At 40.6% G+C, this 19,230-nt stretch overlaps 1 protein-coding gene across 1 annotated transcript in view; it reads left to right on the forward strand.

The window, feature by feature from the left end:
• The window catches only part of LOC140918001 (uncharacterized), a 152,295-nt gene that overhangs the window by 46,462 nt on the left and 86,603 nt on the right, over window positions 1-19,230 (forward strand). Inside the window, exons 14-22 of the mRNA XM_073361527.1 lie at window positions 1,459-1,603; window positions 5,867-6,025; window positions 7,013-7,131; window positions 8,410-8,691; window positions 10,730-10,885; window positions 11,415-11,599; window positions 13,469-13,651; window positions 16,971-17,062; window positions 17,291-17,460. Of these exons, the coding sequence (XP_073217628.1) occupies window positions 1,459-1,603; window positions 5,867-6,025; window positions 7,013-7,131; window positions 8,410-8,691; window positions 10,730-10,885; window positions 11,415-11,599; window positions 13,469-13,651; window positions 16,971-17,062; window positions 17,291-17,460 (1,491 nt within the window). The remainder of the gene's footprint in view (window positions 1-1,458; window positions 1,604-5,866; window positions 6,026-7,012; window positions 7,132-8,409; window positions 8,692-10,729; window positions 10,886-11,414; window positions 11,600-13,468; window positions 13,652-16,970; window positions 17,063-17,290; window positions 17,461-19,230) is intronic.

Genomic DNA, 19,230 nt, shown 5'->3' on the forward strand with positions numbered 1-19,230 from the left:
GGTCCCTTTTAATATAATGAACGTGCAATATAATTACCACATTGTAATATTGCAGGTATCACTGTAGCACTATGCTTAGGGTATGTCTACACTACGAAATTAGGTTGAATTTATAGAAGTCGGTTTTTTAGATAACTTCAGCATTCCACTGTGGTAACTGTTAGCGAATTGATAAAAAGTGGTAACTTGAGCTGCCTGGCTTACCTTGCCTTGGTGAAGCCCTGGAGAGGCTCATGTGTTTTTTTGGTTTTTGTTATAACCTCCTCCTCCTCCCCAACCTCCTTTTGTGCAGTGTGAAGTATTGGAAGCTTTATGCAATGGATAAGCCTAGTTACAACTGAGACATTCCCATCCTTAACTGGCTAGAGAGAAGTAAATGGTTGACACAGTATTTGGTACACACAGGAAAACGTAAAGCCATACCCAGCAGGCCTTACTGAAGCAAGACTATCCTATAGCATGTCTTGCTAGACAGACCAGGAATTTCCTCCCACGCTTGAGGGGGCTCACACTCTGAAGCATACTAAGAAAGACAAAGCATTTCCTCCTCATTTCTTTAACTGATTTACTTCCGATGCTGACACACTTAGGGCACGTCTTCACTAGCAACGTTACAGTGCTGCCGTGGCTTGTGTAGTCACAGCATAGCGCTGGGAGAGAGCTCTCCCAGCGCTCTAAAAAAACCACCTCCATGAGGGGCGTAGCTACCAGTGCAGTGTCTACCCTGGAACTTTGCAGCGCTGAACCTTGCAGCGCTCCGGGGGTTGTTTTTTCACATCCCTGAGGGAGAAAGTTGCAGTGCTGTAAAGTGCCAGTGGAGACGATCCCTCTGCTTGATCCTGTCATTGTAACAAATACAGAGCACTCATTGAAATCTCCTGAAATTTTGTGCCCAGTTTAAGGGTATAACTGGGTTATATGGTTATACCACTCATTGCTATATTCTCATTGGAAAAAACCAGTTGTCATGTGGAGCACCATTAAGTAGAAAAGAATAAATGACATTGTATGAACTAAACATTGAGTGGACAAAATGACTTCCTTCCACCTGTAAGATATGGAAGGAGACCTGCTCATGTGAAGAAAAGTTACTCAGACACAGAAGTTTTAGCAGGATCAGGCTCTGAATAAGGAACCGAGGATTTGGTCCTGGACTAGTAAATTCTGCTACTTGAAACTGTATTAATGATTATTGTATTGGGGTCAAGTCCTGAACTCAGTAATGTTAATGCTAATGCTCCCCTATGCTCAGTGGATCCATCCCAATCTGTGTAATAGTGTAGCATCCTGGGACTTTGTGAACAGGATGCTGTGCTGTACATATATGTGTATGTTTTGATGTTGTATAAAACTTACTTTCCTCATAATGCTTATTGCAATGGCTAGCCACTTATACCTAGAAATTAATGCACCTCAACTCTTTTAGGGAAGTAAGTACCTTAATCTTTTTTTTTAAAGCGTACTGTATTAGTCCGGCTATATCAAGCAGGCGATGATGATGTGGAAATAAGAATTGCTTCATATTATATAGCAATGAAATGTCCAAGTGAAGAGCTGTTTAACCAAGTACAACAGACTTTGCAGGAGGAGACATCTAGCCAAGGTCAGCAGACAGCTACTGAAATGTTAAAAATACCTAAATATGTTCTTTTCTAGACTTGATTTTTGTTTTGATTCCTATGAGAGGTGTGTGAGGTACCAACCTGTTTGAGCTCCACATGTTACCTACTTTAAAACTGTTAGAATTTGGGTGTTCAATTTTTTTTAATTGTCAACAATTCGGTGTGGTACACAAATTGAAAATCAAAAAAAGAAAATCAAGTGTCATCTCCCCTGGCTGGCAGCATTTAATGAACACATACTGACATCATCAAGGAGCCTTAGAGAGGAACAACAGGCCATGCTGAGTTTTATTACATTACAAACACAAATGGCTAATTATAAAGTTTGTTGAATGGAGAAGGAGAAAAGTAGCAGAAAAATAAACACATTTCTAAGCTTCTGAAAATTATTTCAGGTAACAGGTATTATAAAAGCGGTTTACAAAATATTTCACAATGCCCCTTTAAAATGTTCCCAGTCTCCCCATTTTATATTAGCTGTTCACTGGGTATAGTACTACAAACTTATTAATATTGAATCCCCTCTTATTGCCTACAGCTTCACCTTCACTTATCTCTCCAGGACACTGTGCTGTCTAGCGGTGTCCTCCTTTGCATTTGTTGTCCATCAATTTTGGTGTCATCTGTAGATTTAATCATGGTTGAATTTACACCAAAGACAAACACAGTTCTGAAGGGTACAGAGAGCAGTGTATTAATTTTAATTTAGTTGATCATACATTCATTGGGAAGCTTAAGTGTTTTGGACTCATCTGCAAATAGCAGCCAGACTTACTGAGAGATGCTTCATTGTTATGACAGAAGCATCTCCTCAGACCACCTGGAAGTGCTCTGGAGACTAAAGTTTGACAACTTTGGCAAACAACTAGAAGCAAACAACAGCAACAACAAAACATTAATAATCCAGAGAAGAAGAAAAGTGTGGGAAGGGGAACATGCTGGATTAAAAGGGATGTTGTTTAAAAACATCTCTCTGACTGTCTTACCTATTTGGAATATGCCCAGATGCGTAGTTTCTAGGCAACAGAATTGCAGTCTTTGTCTTTACTTTGTACTGCCTGTTTCAGTAATTCCAGCCCAACCCATGACTGATTGCCACCTGACCTGAGTCAGACTGCTGATATTAGATGCTGAACTGAAAACTGACGCTGCATAGAAAATCCATTGTGCTTGGTTTAAAACCTGCTTTTGTTTATGTGGTAGATTTTCCAGAGGAGAAGCCATTTCAGCCAGTGTGAAAATGATAAGCATCTAGGTTACATAGAAGTGAAGAATCTCACCAGCTTCCTATACAAAAGCAACACACATTTAAGATGATCAAGGATTTGGGATGAAGGAGGGATTTTCTATAAACAACTTCACCATTATTAACAAGGAAGAATTTTAATTTGATCCAGTGTTTTTAACCCTGTCCAGAATCAGCACTAGGGTGACCAGACAGCAAATGTGAAAAATCGGGACAGGGGGTGGAGGGTAATAGGAGCCTCCATAAGAAAAAGATCCAAAATCAAGACTGTCCCTATAAAATCGGGACATCTGGTCACCCTAATCAGCACAGATAGTGACCCTCTTCTCTGTAACCTAGTGTGGAAAAGACAAAAATCTGTATTAGTTTTGATTTATGAGCCCAATCTGCACAGAAATCGAAAATTGTTGTCCGGTTGCTCCAATGATTGAAGGCAATAACCCTAAAATCTAGAAACTGTCTTGATTTTTCTGTTGGGCTTCTGAGCATGTGGAATTTACACTAGTCCTATAATAGATTCATGGGTAATAGATGCCTTTCAGGGCATAAAGCACACGTTGGTTTTCAGGATCCTTGCTCAGAATAAAAACACATGAAAAATCAAGCTGCATTACAACCCCCTCCCTCCAACAGTCATATAAATACTGCAGCTCTACATGTGAAGCTGGAGCATGGGAACTCATCTCTGCAGCCAGTGCAGCAAGCAATTGGCAGTCTCCTGTTAAGAGAACTGGGTTCCAAAAATGTAACAGCCTCAGATTTATTTACTTTACGTAAAGAGCTTTCATTGCCAGTTGATGGAAACAGACTTGCACGTGCAAGTCTAACCCTTAAGAAAAGTACTCATCACATGAGTTTATTTAGGTGGTATTGTAAGTGAAGCTGGTAGTGATGTCTGTATTTAAGGTTGCCTAATACTTTCCATTGTAAATCTCTGTTTTCAATTGCTTATAACTTCGCCTGACTTTAATCGTTTACTCCAGAATTTTCTGTGCTTGCTCTCCGGCCCAGCCAGACTTTTTTTTTTTTTTTTTTAAGTTTCACCAAAATGGATCTGCCATTTCCGAGAATGTGAGGGAATAATTGATCACGTGGCCAATGTTATTTTTTTCAAATAATTTTTGAGGCATTCTATTGCCTCCATTCTTTGAAGTAGGGACTTGAAATTTGGCAAGGGGGAGGTGCCAATGGACAAAGAGACCTCCTGCTGTCCCCAGGAAAATACTTCTAGTTTTGGTCAAGTTTTAAGATTTTGAAAAATCACCATTTGCACATGCTTAGTAGAGCTTGTTAGAGGCTTGGAGTTAAAAATCTCTGTACATTCCATCTGCACTAAGCATACTGTCCAGAGTCTCCAGGTTTGTCTACCCTGCAATTAGACACTCGTGGCTGGCCCGTGCCAGCTGACTCGGACTCACGTAGCTCAGGCTGCAGGGCTATTTAATTGCAGTGTACACTTCTGTGCTTAGGCTGGAGTCTGGGCTCTAGGACCCTGTGAGATGGGAGGGTCCCCAAACCCAGAAGTTTACACTGCAGTTAAACATCCTGAACCCTGCTAGTGCGAGTCAGCTGGCACGGGCCAGCTGTGGGTTTTCAATTGCACTGTAGACACACGCTCAGAGTTCTCTCACATATTGGGAGTGTGCTCCCAGGCACAGCGCTAGAGCTCTGGGTGTGAGGAAGAATGCAGCAGGAGCAGGAATTGCCTTCCACAATAAATGTGCCTAATTTATATGCTTGGCTATGCTGTCTGTAGCAAATAGACTGTACTTTAGAACCAGGATAGAACACAAGATTCTTGATTCCCCAAATTCCCTTGTTTTCTATCAAACATTTGTGTAAGCCACTGGCAAAGTATGTGCGATGTAGCAGGTGATCCACCTGGAAGATAAAAGCCTACTACTGCTGCCAGTAACTTGTAGCTTAAGTAATTGAGCTTTGTGCTATAGATTTAAAAGCTGTGGGTTCTGACTCTGCTGAAGACCCATGTAAGGGGTCAGTATAAGTCCACACGATATAATTCTTTTAAAGTTTGCTTTTTAAAAACAACTTAAGAAGTTACATGCCAAAAACTTCATTAAAAGAATGTTAGGGTTGCAAAGCCCAGGCACTCACAATTTAGGAAATGCCTGTGTTGGGTTGCCCATGCAATCTTCTTTCAACCCTCTTTTGCATATGCAGTCTTTAATTATATGACTATTTGTTGTACAAGATTTTTATGTAAGGCAGTAAAGAGGTGAACAGTAAAATGGAGCAGCAGGTTCCAAGAAGATACCATTCTCTTGTGTTTAAGGCACTGGGTTGAAACACAGGAGAGCAAGGTTCCAGTCCAGATTTTTTCCATAGACTTCCTATGTGATGTTGGGGAAAACCGATCATAACGCATACTTACAAGGGGGCTGAATTAAGTTTGCATGGGCAGCCTTAATGCTGTTTTAATATAGTTTTTAATGTAATTACATAACAGAGTGACCTCTTCATTATGAGTTTATTTGGTGTCAGAGAGCTAGATTCTGCTCTGTTACACTAATGTAAATCCAGAATAATTCAAAATCATTGGAGCTACACTGTTGGTACTGAGCAGCATGTCCATTTTACCTCCAATCCAGTGCATTCCCTTGTGCTATTCTGTACTTATTATTATTTAAAAAAACAACAACATTGAATACTGCAAATAGTGAGGTTGGTTACCTTTAAATACTAGTTAGTTAACTACAGCAATTGGAAAGTGTGTAAATACCATCACTGAAACATAGAACAAACTCTGGCTTTTACTAGGATGCATTAAAACTGGGTGTTTTAAATAACATTGCCAGTGATGAGATTAGCTAGTGGGCTAGACTTTGATTTCTGGAGTTAACCCCAGTGCAGCTGGGGCAGTGACTCTGGATTTGCACAGATGTAAATAAGTGAAGAATCTGGTACTGTATCTTAGTTCATTTAAAAATAAAAAACCCTCTTCTGTGATTGACAAGCCTCTTTCTTTGTCTAATTTAAGTGGGTTCTTTTGTTTGGAGTCACCTCTCTCAGCTCCTGGAGACAGATGATCCACTGAAGCAACATCTTAGAGATTCTCTTCCTGATGACATTCTTAGCAGAGAGTTTGACTGGGAAATATGGAAATATTCCTCTTATTCAGATGTCACTTTCCATTCAGGTATGTTGCGCTTTAAAATTGGACCCTGTGCCGCATGTGAGTGCTTTAAATCCCTGTGTGGCTTTCTTGTTTCTTTATTCCTCGCTTTCTCACAGAATATTTTAATTTTTGTGACTGAATAGAACCCAGATATGCAAACGTGGGGCTTGATTCTGCTCTCTCTTCTCTTGGTGCAAATCAGTAGTCACTTCATTGAATGTGACGGTGTACAACAGGTGTGAGTGAAAGGAAAATCAAATCCAATAGACTTTGTTTTGTACTTTCCAGTCATTCCTTTGACCCTACAACAATCTCTTCCACAGGGGCATGGACCTCCAGAGCAGCAACAAGAGTGGTGTTCAGGCTAGTGCAATCATGGGCACTAAGGAGATATGATTAGCAACTGAGCTTCCTCCATATTATAAACTGATGTGGAGAGGAGCTTCCCTGAGTTCACCTCTGAACTCATGTCTTCCTACATATTAGTAGAAAGCCCCATACCACTAGGCACCAAATATACCACTAAACAGAACTCTCTCTGAAATACTTGGAGCTTGCTTCTCCTGTCACTTGCATTGTTTTTATTTTGAAGCACCTATGTTGACTTTGCTGGATGTACACTGATGTGAGAAGAGATTAAGGCAAAGTCTTTTTGTTTTTTCTTTGTTTGTTTTTCTGCACATCTGTTTTTTGTTTTAGTTTCTCAGAAGCAAAGGCTGATTAGTATTTTTGCTCATGTACTATAAAACTCTTTCTCTTTAATTATATGTAAGACATACACCATACATGCTTCTTCCTGTGGGTGAGCTAGGATTTGTGCATACAGTGGTGTCCATTGAGTTTTTGCTATGTTAAAAGGTTAACAAATGGATTCATCTCTTGGCTGAATGTTTTCTTCTTCTTCATAAAGAACAAAACTGCCATTTCCCAGAGAAAGGCTGGAACTTGAAAAGTAAATGACAATATTTGATCTTAAAATGACCCGATGTTTGATATTTTATATTGCAGCAACTGCAGGTGCTAATGTGGAGGCTGCACTAGTCTTTTCTCCTGCATCTTTCATCCCACGATCAACAATGACAAACTTGACTATACATACCCTAGGGCGGGCTATAAATCTACTGGAGGTAAATTCTGTTTTTTCCCTCTTCATGGGATGCCTAGTGTATTGAAATAGAACTAAGTGCTTTATAGTTTCTGGGTATAGTTTCCAGTTACGATTTCTTCATCAAGTTGTATATTTTTCCCTGAGATTTATATGAGATTCATCTGGTGAGTTTATGAAAGTTTGGACACAAATCAGCCCTTTCAACACTTCAATTAACAGGCTGATTTGTGTTCAAATTGAAACTCTCTCTACTGTGTTAATGTAGCAGACTAGCCAACCAGCTTATATCCTCCACTAGTGTCTTATCCACATTGGAGATAAAGTCCAGTACGCCTGCCAGCTAAAACCCAATCCAGCTCCTATTGAAGTCATTAGGAATCTTTTCATTGGTTTCAGTGGAAGCTGGATGCAACCCAGCAGAGTTACTCTGTTAGTTCAAGAGTGCTTTTTGTTGCTGAAGGCCCTGGGTTCAATCCCTGCTGACAACGCATGGTTGTGGTCTGTACAAAATGGTGACCCATATGCAACCTCATTGTCATTGTGCCCTCAGTTATACCCAGAATTGCACAGCTGGAACTGAAGGCACAGTTTGGCCTCCAGAATCTTTATTGCAGATGATGATGCCCATGAGGGAAAGAATTCAGCTTAATTTTCTGACCCGAGATTGCCATTTGCAAGGCCAGTAGTTAGAAAAAAAATCTTTTTACATGAAATGTGCACCAATTGGATATCGACTCTCGTAATGCTGTGTGAGTCAGCTTTCTGAACAGAACCACACTTGAAGTTTCCGTGTAGCACAGAAAAAAGAGGTGTGTAATTTTACAAGCAATATTATTTGTAACATGCTCAACTAGGTGTAGCCAGAACACATGCTTCAGGGTGCAAATGGACTGCTGCCAGATTAAATAAGAAATGTTTCCCCAATATAGAAAAGGAGTACTTGTTGCACCTTAGAGACTAACCAATTTATTTGAGCATAAGCTTTCTCCTTTTCTTTTTGTGAATACAGACTAACATGGCTGTTACTCTGAAACCTTCCCCAATATAGACCATCACATGTTTGGCTATAGTTGCGGTATGGAAGTTATTAGTGAGGCATCCAGTATTGGCCCCTGCCTGAGGCAGGATAGTGGACTCTATGGACTAACAGTTTGGCCTGGTATGGCTAATTCATTGTTGCTATAGAGGCCTACATTTTGCCAGTCCAGAGCCATTCTGGTAGTTAAATTTCTATTTGCTGAGTATGGACATGGTTATGCCCAGCCATGTGTGGTCTTCTAAATATATTCTCTTCTAGTTTAACGTATGGTTAGAGAATGCGGAGGATCTCATGCAGAAGATGGTTGGCCAACACTCTGCTACTTTTAGTGAATACCTATTTACAAATACTGATGAAAGAAACTCCAAGTCGGAAAATCCAGTAGAGGCAGCTGGAAAACTCAAACAAAAGAAGCTGACTTCAAAGAGAGACAGCCGTGGAGATCGTCTGGTGACCAAAGGGGCAAAGCCCAAGTTAAGAAAAGCAAAGCAGAGCTGTCCAGATGGAAAGTACAATAAGATGAGTGAGTTAGTGAAAAAGGTAACTAAATACACATATCCTGGTAAAGACTTTGAAGCTCTAAAGTAGTCTCTGGGTCTGATCTAGAATTGCCTAGAACTCCTGTATGAAAAGGATGTAGAATGCTGTCCTTTGGATGTGGCAGTGTTTTACACAGGTTTTAATGACTGTGCAAGAATCAAGGATGTGGTGAATCATGCCCTGTTTTGCAGAAGCTATATTAACTTAGAGCATTGGTTCCCAGACAATGGTATATGTCACCAAATACTTTGGGCTGTCTCTCCATACTTGGAGGCTTAATCTTGTTCCTATTGATGTCTGTCTGTCCTTTTTTTTCTTTTGGTCCATAGATTTCAAGAGGAACACAAGCAAGCCCTTAATGTTGAGCTTCTGCCTTGGTGCACTGTTGTTGCTTATTTCTTATTCAGCTGTGTGTGCTGTGAGCTGCAATGGAATTCCATTGTGCAGCGACCAATGAAATGAAGATTAGAGTTTGGAGCAACCCATGCTCTGGGCAGAACTGACTGGGATGTGATGGGGACTGGCTGCAACAGCTGAGCTATAGTCTGATAAATTACCCCAATTGCTCAGAAAGCTGGTCTTTTTGGAGTACAATATATTTACCATCTTTTTTTTTCCTATTGGAAACTAAGAGACAGCTGTGGTTTATAGGAGCCTGCATATGATTGATGTTAGAGCTGAGCAGATAATGGAAACAAATTTCTCTGAGCACTAAATTTGACAATATTTGTGCTTGGATTTTCTTTCCCTGTATTTGTGCCTCTTTCCATGGACATTCTTGTAATCAACTTTCACTAGCATATGTGGTCTCAGAAAGCAGCTTTTTGGCTTATGTGAATACTCAGGGAAGGAGAATTTTAAATTTTCTTTTATGAATTTACCCAGCAAAATTACGTTATTTTAATCTAATCAGAGGAGATAAACAGTACCATGTAACTTATTTGAGTCTCAGAGCCCAGGTCAATTGACCGATCACAACTACCCAACACAAACCAATTTTCTAATAGCAAGCAATGTTGTCTAATAAGTTCAAATAACAAATACATCTGAGAGAGGCAAAATCCGTTCATGGTTATTCTGGAAACAGAGGCCAAACAAATGTTTAAATTGTTAAAATTTGTCAGTTCAGCTTTTTATTTTTATAATCATTGTTTAATGTGTTTATTTTATATACAAATTCTGATCCCAATCTTGCATACACTTATGCAAGTGCTATACATCAAACTCCTAAGAAGTCCCGTTGAAATTAATAGAGGACTGCTCCCACACTTAAAGTTAAGCATGTCTGTGAATGTTTGCATGATAGGCTTTATCTTGCACTGCCAGGGTGTCACAGGTCCTAGCAAGCACCTTCTTCCTGCTACCCAGTAGGACTGCAGTGAGGGCTCCCAGCTTCTGCCCCCTCCCCTGAGCGACACCGGGAGCTGGTGGGGCAGAGTGGAGCAGGGCGGGATGGGGCCAGGTCACCAGCTGCTGCCAGCACCAGGCCTCCCGTTAACTCCCCAGGCCACCCTGGACCCACGTTCCCCTGAAGCGTGGGGCCCCCCAAAGTGCTGGGCCCAGGGCGGTTAGCCCAGTCCATCCTATGGATGGGATGGCTCTGCTTGGACCCATTCTGGGCACCACCAAAAATTATACAAACCTGATGCCCATGATTATTCCAGGGAGGTCAGTGGTTTTGTTTCCCCAAAGCCATATCTGTCTCTGGTTCGTAGCACTGTTGTGGCTGGCACAGCAGTGTTCAACATTTCAGGAGCCCCATCACTCACCCATCTTGAGTATGATCAGTTGGAAGCAGCTATCACTTCTGCTCCCGGCTGAAAGTATCTGATCCTTGGTGTGTGGAATGCTGTACAGGACACAGCAGGCCTAATAACCAGGGTCTCATGTGGTCTTGTCATATTTGCATGGGTTCAAATGCCCCACCATCCCCTCTGCTAATAATCTGAACTGCACTGGCGATGAGTTTGCTGTGAGGTTGTATGGTATTTTGTGTAAATAGCCCCTGCTCCTAAATAACTCTGTACCACTCTGTCAGTTTACTGAAAGGATGGGGAAAAAGAAGGAGCTGAAATGCGAACTGAGCATCAAGATTTTTGGGAATGAACTCAGCTTTTTGGACTGTGAGGATATAAAGAAGCAAGTGAAACATTATTCCCTGAACCTGGCGGAACTGGCTGTCAAGCTTCTAAAGGTAAAAGGAACCATTTTGCTGTTTGAAAGTGGGTGCTTGGAGAAACTAGTTTTGACCTGATATGTAAGAGGTTAAAAAACAGGGATTATTATTTGTTTTAATTGAACCAAATCAGAATATTTTTTTTTAGAAACCTTTAAGACTGGGAAATACACAGGATCTACTCTGGGTTGTAACAAAAGGGGATGTGTTTGTGTCACCATGAACAAAATTTAATTTAATGTCTTGATTATGCTTGTCCCTGTTCTTGTCCAAAAACGTTCCTATTTCAGAGCAAAATAATACCTAGTCTTTAAACACTCATAGGGCTTACTCTAGCTGCATTTTTGCCCTTGCCAAAGATAAGCTTTGGTGTTGGTTTCTTATTTATTTCCAAATCCAGCTCAATGAAAAGGACCTGCTATGGAAGGGGAAATGCTATGAGAAACACAGTGGATGGTTCTGTCCCAAGCAAAAGTCTGGAAAAATCCTTGCAGCTGACTTTATGATATGCATAGCAATTTTATTTTGTTTCATTATTCTGCCATAGGGGCAAGAGGTCCAGTTTAATAAAAGACTGAGTCTGGCTACTGAAGAATTGCTCTTTCCATCAATTTCAGGCTTTCAAGTTAGACTGGCTTTAAATGCTTCAGCAGCAACCAATGTAAAAATCAAAGGGAATGTGGATTTCAAACAACGATCAAATTTTTTCATAAATGGATATCTCAAGCTAAGGTAAAAGATGCTTTATATAGTAGGGAGCAAATATGCTTCATAATTCAAGTACATTGTAGTTAAACTGTAATTACTTTGAACCATGCTGTGATTACAGTACAGACTGTGGGTTGTATACCAATACTTGGAAGAGCTTAGTTAACATCTTTAAGAGCTGCAGTAATAGAAGAGAGGCAGCACAGACAGTGTCTGGAATATGTCAGTGGGAATCAGGAGTCCTTGGTTCTGACTCTGCCTCAGGACATTTTGCCTTTTTAGGAATGTCTACAGTGCAATAAACCCTCCGGGGCACTGAGTCCCAGAGCCCAGGTCAATTGACTCGGGCTCGCAGGGCTAAAAGCTGCTTTGGGGGTTTCAGAGCCAAGGCTCCAGCCTGAGACTGAATGTCTGTATTGCATTTTTTAGCCCCGCAGCCTGAGCGCCACAAACCCTCATCCGCTGGCTGGGCTAGTCATGGCTGTACCACAGGTCTTTTTATTGCCATGGAGATGTACCCTTTGTTCCTTAATGAGATTAATAATACAGACTCACTTTTATAAGGCACGTGGGTGGAAAGTGCTATATAACTGTAAAGTAAGTACCATGTATTTATTACTTCCACACACTTCCGACAGTGAGGGGAACGTAGTGGTGCTTTAGGCACAAGTTCCATGCGGATGTGCCCTGCAATCAATTCGGAAATCCACGTAGAATAGTCAGCGACCAGCAGTGTGCGATATGTTGCCCTGTTATCAGGAAGCAGCAGTTTTTTATGCTGTCCATTTAATTTTAAATTCTCTATTGTTGTGCTTCTCCAGCCCTGCTTTTTTAGCCAGCCCACCTATTGTACCTCTCAGTCAAGTTTACAAACGTTTGCAGGTGGGTGATCTCACGAGTTGCTTTTCATATCATACAGCTGATTCTGCCTTGGCTTTCATAGGGATCTCCATGATTTTGTCTCCAACGGCACTTGGGGTATGGGGTATGGTCGGGGTGCTTTTTAATTGTAGGAGGCCATTCCATCGAAGTCATTCAGGCGGAAATATGCTTTTGCTGTGTCCTGACCAATCAGGTAGCTCAGTTTAAAAAAAATATTGGGAGGGAGGGTTTGTTTTGAATCCCGTTAGATAAGTTACACACCTCCTGCGTTTGTCTTACACGTTCACATTTCCCTTCCACAACCATACCACTTTCCAAAGCAGGTTCCTGAAGATGAGATGTTGGTTTAAAGGTTTTTCTGAGCTATGGATAGAAATCCTTGCCCCAAAAATTCAGTGTGGGAGACCAAAGTATTTCATCCTTCTTTTGAGGCTACTGGTTAAAAAATGTATACCCACTTATTCCTCTATGTTGATGAGCATCACGCCATAATCTGTGATATTATGAATTAAGTTTGCATATGAGAATAAATTGCATTATGGGTCAAATATATCCAGTTGGTGTCAATAGGCTATATTCCAGATTATACCAGATGAGGATCTAGCCCAGTATTAGTTTACCTGACTGTCAGACTTTTAGCTGTGTTCTTCAATTATTTACTTGAACTTTGCTATGTCACATATAAATAGAGATGGGCCTGACTCAAAACACTGGATCCAACCACTTCTCTTGCCTCTTCTGGTGGAGTTTGGATTTGAATCCAGGTCTAAATTCCTCAGCTTGTATACATCTCTGTTATAACACAGACTTTTGTTGTGGCTTGTATTAAGATGCGTGTGTCTGAATATTTCAAAGTTATTTTAAAAACCAAAATGTTCACCCCAACTTTAAAGTTAGCAATGAAACATGTACAGTGCCACAGAGGATAAGAAGCCTGTGGCTTAGATTATGGTGTTGGTAAATAAAGAAGGTGCTTTTCAGTGGGAACTGTTTCTTTGCATCTCTTGCCAGTGCTTTTATCCAGATTTCTGCCCAAATGGGAATTGTGGGGAATTTGGGAAGAGCTGGCTTGAACTGGGTAACAGGACTGAGGACATCAACCAGCCTTGATGGAGGAATCCAGGTGAAAAAAGGCCAAGAACTTAAAGTTTTCTTGAACACCCCTGAAGAATCCATGGAGATAATCAACTTCAGGTAAGAACAGATGAGTGCAACTGTAACACCAACAGACCCCGGTCGTCAGGTGGAATCGAACCGGGGACCTCAGGATCTTAGTGCATGAGCCTCTACTGCATGAGCTAAAAGCCACCTGGCTATTAGCTAAGGCTGTAGAGCAGACTCACTTTATCTCTCTAGGTGGTCATGGTGCCACTAGATGGCACAGAACACCACACCCAGGAGGTGTGTGGGTTACACAATGTCCAGTGAACACTAACCATGATAACCTTCTAAAATCTGAACTTAGCTGGCAGGTTTGTTAACAGTGTGGGACTTTAAATTTGAATTCAGTTTTCTTCCTGTAGCGATAGTGTCTGCACTTTCGTACTAAACTGAACAGAGTGACTCAGTATGGTGTAGCTATGCCCCGTACAAAGTTGCCATTTTGAAAATAGACACTTATTGGGTGTATTCACACTTCAGATCCTTCATATGATGTTTATGAAGGCCTAGTGGGAGCTAGTAAAAGTGAAAAAAAGCACTGGGCCAAATCCTGATATCCTTGTTCAATTTTTGCTTGATTCTTACTCAGGCAAAACTCCCATTGCTTCAGTGGAGGTTTTGCTGAGTAAGGACTGAGAGAAAACACAGAAGGTTTTTGATTCTTCGTTATGATTCTCAACACAGGCTAACGGTTGGTGGGGCAGGAAAGTGAAACTGGTTTGACTCTTGGTCTCGGAAGTGATTAGGATTCTTGTACGTTTTACTGGCCCACAGAGGAGAATCAGTGTACCCCTTGATCTTCGTGAGAATGTGTAACTTTGTGGGTGAAAAGGTTCATGGGCTCTAGAGGCTGCTGGGATCATGAGATGTGAACAGTGCGTTTTCCTTTGGTTCTTCTGTATGGTTCTGCAGTGGCCACTTGGTGAAAATGTATTTAAGCTTATACTAGCAAAAGCAGCTGGTTTTGATCTGGGGCTTGTAAAAGGAAGGCATTTGTGGGTCAGCTCAGAGCAATGAGAAGAAGTGTCTTGCATATGATGATGATGTGTTTCAGCAAGAAGGCAATGATGGGTAGGAATATATGATATATGACAAACTAAACAGAAATATTACCAGGAATGCAATGGGATTGTTCCTATCTGTGCAAGGGCATCGTGGAAGGCAGGAGTTGAAATAACAAGAAGAATTCGATTGTCAGAAGATTCTCATATTGCACGGTCATCAAAGTGGTATTTAAATGCAAGACTGATGTCAAAAGTCAGGGAAATAGTCAGATCTGGCTGGGGTCAAAGCAGTAGGGCTGTCTAGCAACATATACAGCCACTCTCATCATCAATTAATCTATGTGATAACAGGGTAAGTATGTGAAATTCCTATTTAACAATGCATGCCCATGTGGGAGAATTTTACTCTTATACTGTATGATTATATTGCTATACGTACTATAACTTTGTACATCCTATCATCAGAGTGAGATATAATCATATCACAACCACTTCTTTGTACAGTATTGTTTTAATTAGAGATATGACAGAAATGAACTGCAAAAGACATTTCCTCTCCTTTCCCCAGTTTCTCACTGACTAGCAATGCTCTGTCTTCACTGGAGCTTTTGCATCCAAGCAATCTATATTTCAGGGAATTGTCCCAGTGCAGCAAGAACGTGGCTTTACTCCTGCAGATTGATAGTATGTAACAACATAACTGGGCTCATTTGGTATACCATGTTTCGTGAGGTGTACCCAGCAGGTGAGTACCTGCTGACATCATTGAATGTTGGGTAAAGGATGCTTCATGTCTCAACAGCTTCCAGAAGTTAAACTGATGAATTGTTTGTGCTAATGTGGGTTAGGCTTTGTAGTGTATATTTCCAGCAGTTTTCTCTTTTCTTCTTACTTTCAGATTTGACAGAAGTCCAAGTGGAAAATTCTGGACCAGCAAGATGGCTGGATGTGTTGACATATTATAAACCACGTGCTCCAGCCTCTTAGACGAGACAACAGATTTATAAAACATTTACAGCATAGTTACTTTTTTTTACCTATGTCTTGGTTTTGCACTCTGTCTTCAGGGGCATTCATACTCATGGAAAAGTCAAGGGATAGAGCAATAATTTACTTTTGATGAGTTTTCAGCTAAAGCACAAAGCAGAATTAGAAAGCTGTAGTTCACACTGCAGGGGCAGGAGGCAAATCTGTTGATGGCACAAGTATTTGGCTTATGGCAACTAATTCAGTGTACTGCAATGTCCATCCAATTCCAAATGCACACAACTTCTCTCCCCACACCCAACATTTTCATCTCAGAATAATCTTAAATAATCATTTTACCATGATATTAAATCAACGTTATTTCTGTTTCACTTTATTAACCCTTTCATGCCTATCAAGGGTGGAGTCTTTGCACACCCCATCTCCCACTGAAGTCCTGCAAGAAATGTAGGATTGGAACATAGCTGATGGCCAGGCCATACTCTAAACTGGGGGGGGGGTGAGAGGAGAGAAGCATAGAGGGCCAGGAATTACCCTAACTTGGGCTGAACTAGTTGGGGGAGGAGTTGTGTCTAAACAGCAGCATCCGTCCTCCCGCTTTCCAACTTCACAGCACCCTCCTTCATGGGTTTGGTGTTATGGACGGGGGTATGGCTGTGTGGAGAGGGAGTGAGATCAAATGGATGGCAGCCATTCATGGCATCATCCTTCACCTGCGAGCAACTATAAGCAAGAAACACTGCTGTCCTTGGCAGCTCACAATTTAGCACAGAGTTCTTTGTAATTTGCTGCTTTTAAATTCTCTGGACTGCTTTGCTTTTATCCCTCACGATTTTATACACACTATCTCCCTCCTTTTCACTAGATAGGAGCTGCCTCCTCTGTACAATCTTACGGGCCTTATTCTCTGCTCACTCTCTTCAGTGTTAATTAGGAGTTACTCCACTGAAGTCAATGGAGTTGCATTGGTGTGAATCAGGAGAACCAGATCCTATACAATTGTTCTACTTCTAAAGAGTAAGGATTAGAATAAAGATGAGAGTAAGGATTGTTCTTCATCTCCCAGGGGTAAATTCACCCCTGTGCTGAGACCCATCTATGTACCACTGAAGTCCCTATTAAGGCTTAAAGTGGTGCATAAGCTTTGTGCAAGACTTCCACAAAGAAGAGACTTGCACTCCTAATGAATATAAACATGTAGAGACCTCAGTAGAATGTCACCTTTCTAATAATATTTTTCCACCTAGGAGAGGATGAAACAGACCTGAAAGAAAGGCAAATCAACGCAATTATGTATAAAAACTTGTAGCAGTGATTAAATAAATCATTTTTAAATGACTATTTGCATTTCTTTGTTATAGCTCCAAATTTTACCTCACAACAATGGATGGGATGGAAAATATTGAAGGTTTCCAAGACCATATAGAAACCAAGTCCTGCACTAGTGAGGAAGGTAGGCTTGTGGATATTGTATCTATCATACAGAATTAAATCACTCTCAAATATATATAGAGGTCTGAATCATAACAAACAGCACATTTGACACAATTGTGAATTTCTTCTCATCTCATTACTTCAGAATAATCTACACCTTAGTAATTCTCCTCAGATAGTCTGTGTGTCCTCTTGGCTTAATCATAATGCTGTTCTAACTGAACCCAATGCTCTTGTGTTTCACCAGTGTCCAAGATTTTTGGCTGGCAGTTGTGTTCTGAAATGTCTTACCCTGGTAAAACCAGTGGTTTGCCTTTCCCATTCTCTGGACCAGCAAAAGCAGCTATGATGTTAAAGAAGCAAGACAGAGGCTTGCAACAGTACCTGATGGAAGCTGCCTATAACTATACTCCTCAGGTACAATTACACCAGCTATTATTTTTGGTTTGGTAGATATATTCATTTCCATTGACTCAAGTGAAAAATGTCTTTTAGCACATTGTGTGCTACAGCCCAGCCAGTTTCCAGCAGCTAGAGGATCCAGTTGGCATAGAAAGAAAAAAGTTACTTGGAAACTACTATCTGACACGTGTGGTGGATAATTATTCTTGTCCCTTTATAACAATTAGAGAACAGATAAGTTAAGTGACTTGACTAAGGTCACACAGTCAGACACTGATAGAGCTGGGAGCAGAACCCAGGACTTCCTTACTTGGTGCCTTGAGCTAACCACAAAGCAACACTGCCTCTCTTTAACCCCTTTTCTATACTTGTGCAGTGTAAAATTGTCCTAAAAATCAATCTACTTAAACCAGTATGAGCTGTTAATGTAGGTGCACTTTCGCCAGTTTAAAACTTGCTGCTATCAATAAGAAACCAACTTAAGCTACATTAATTAAGCAAGAGTTAAACAGACTTAAGTGTGTCTACTTTAGGGCCTTGCTCCAGTTTAACAAGATTAGTTTTTAAATTGATGTAGCGCTTTTTTTGTATGGACAAGGCCTAAGAGAGAGGATTTTCTGCACTGTGGAGAAGACAGCAAGGATTTCTAACTTTTCTAAATCTATAGTCTCAAAATATTTGAGGACTGTTTTCTGGCTGTGTTAATGTTTCAAGGTTACTGATGATATCTTCAGGAAACTGCTTTGGAAAAGTGTTTAGCTAGTTGGTGCCTATGGTGATAGAAGATATAAATATGGGTTGGGGTGGTCTCATTTGTGAATAAAACCAGGAAAAACCCTAGCCATTTGTAATTAGCTAAGTGAGGGAAGCAAAAGGTGACTGGAGCATGAATTCATGGAATAGCCAAAGATCATGCAAAAAGAATTTTGGTCTGAAACAGACAGTCAAAGACACATTTTATGTCCCACCCAACAGGACATTTTAAACAGGCCTGAGAAATTCCAGGCAAAATAGGATGTGATATTAGCAAAGCCATTTGTTGATATCTGCAGCCTGCAATGCTGTAGACACTGTTACTGAGAAGAGAACTGTGATTTTGGAATATCCAGGTCTGGGGCAGGAGAAACGCAGAGATTGACCGTGTAAAATTACTGGCACAAAAATGGACAGTAGAGCTTCTTTCTAATTGGCCCACAATATTCTGAACTGGTCATGCATTTAGTACAGAATTACAGAGTCTATCATTTAAAATGGCACATAAACTAGTGCCTCCCAATCTGTGTTTTCAGCACTATTTATAAAACTTATTTTTTTCATTATGATTTTAGTCCAAAACTTAGCATTCTATTGTCAAACTCTGCCCTATTACATTCAAAGGCTTCCAGGAATAGTAAGGGGAAGACATTCTAATGCTAATTGAATGTGGCCCTAGAATGTGAAGGTACTTAATGAAAATAGTAGAAAATGTTTGAGTGAGTTAAGCTCTATACCTGGATTCTGGGTTAGAATTTTCTCAAAGTTTGGCAGGGTGTGGCACGATTTCAAGAGGCTCTGAGGGTGCTGTGAAATCCTAGGTGTTCAAATGAGAGTTCACAAGTCTATCACTGGGCTGGGACTGGAAAATTCAGCTAGTTGCAAATTAATACTATCATATGTATGAGAAACATTTGGAATAAAAGATAAAATTAAATTGGAAATGGAAATGCACACCTGGAAATGGTTTATACAAGAATTATAGAAGTAGATTGGAAAAACAGTCTTAATATCCTAGCAATGCAGCCTGCT

This window comes from Lepidochelys kempii, chromosome 10 (assembly GCF_965140265.1).
Source record: "Lepidochelys kempii isolate rLepKem1 chromosome 10, rLepKem1.hap2, whole genome shotgun sequence".
Classification (NCBI taxonomy): Eukaryota; Metazoa; Chordata; order Testudines; family Cheloniidae; genus Lepidochelys; species Lepidochelys kempii.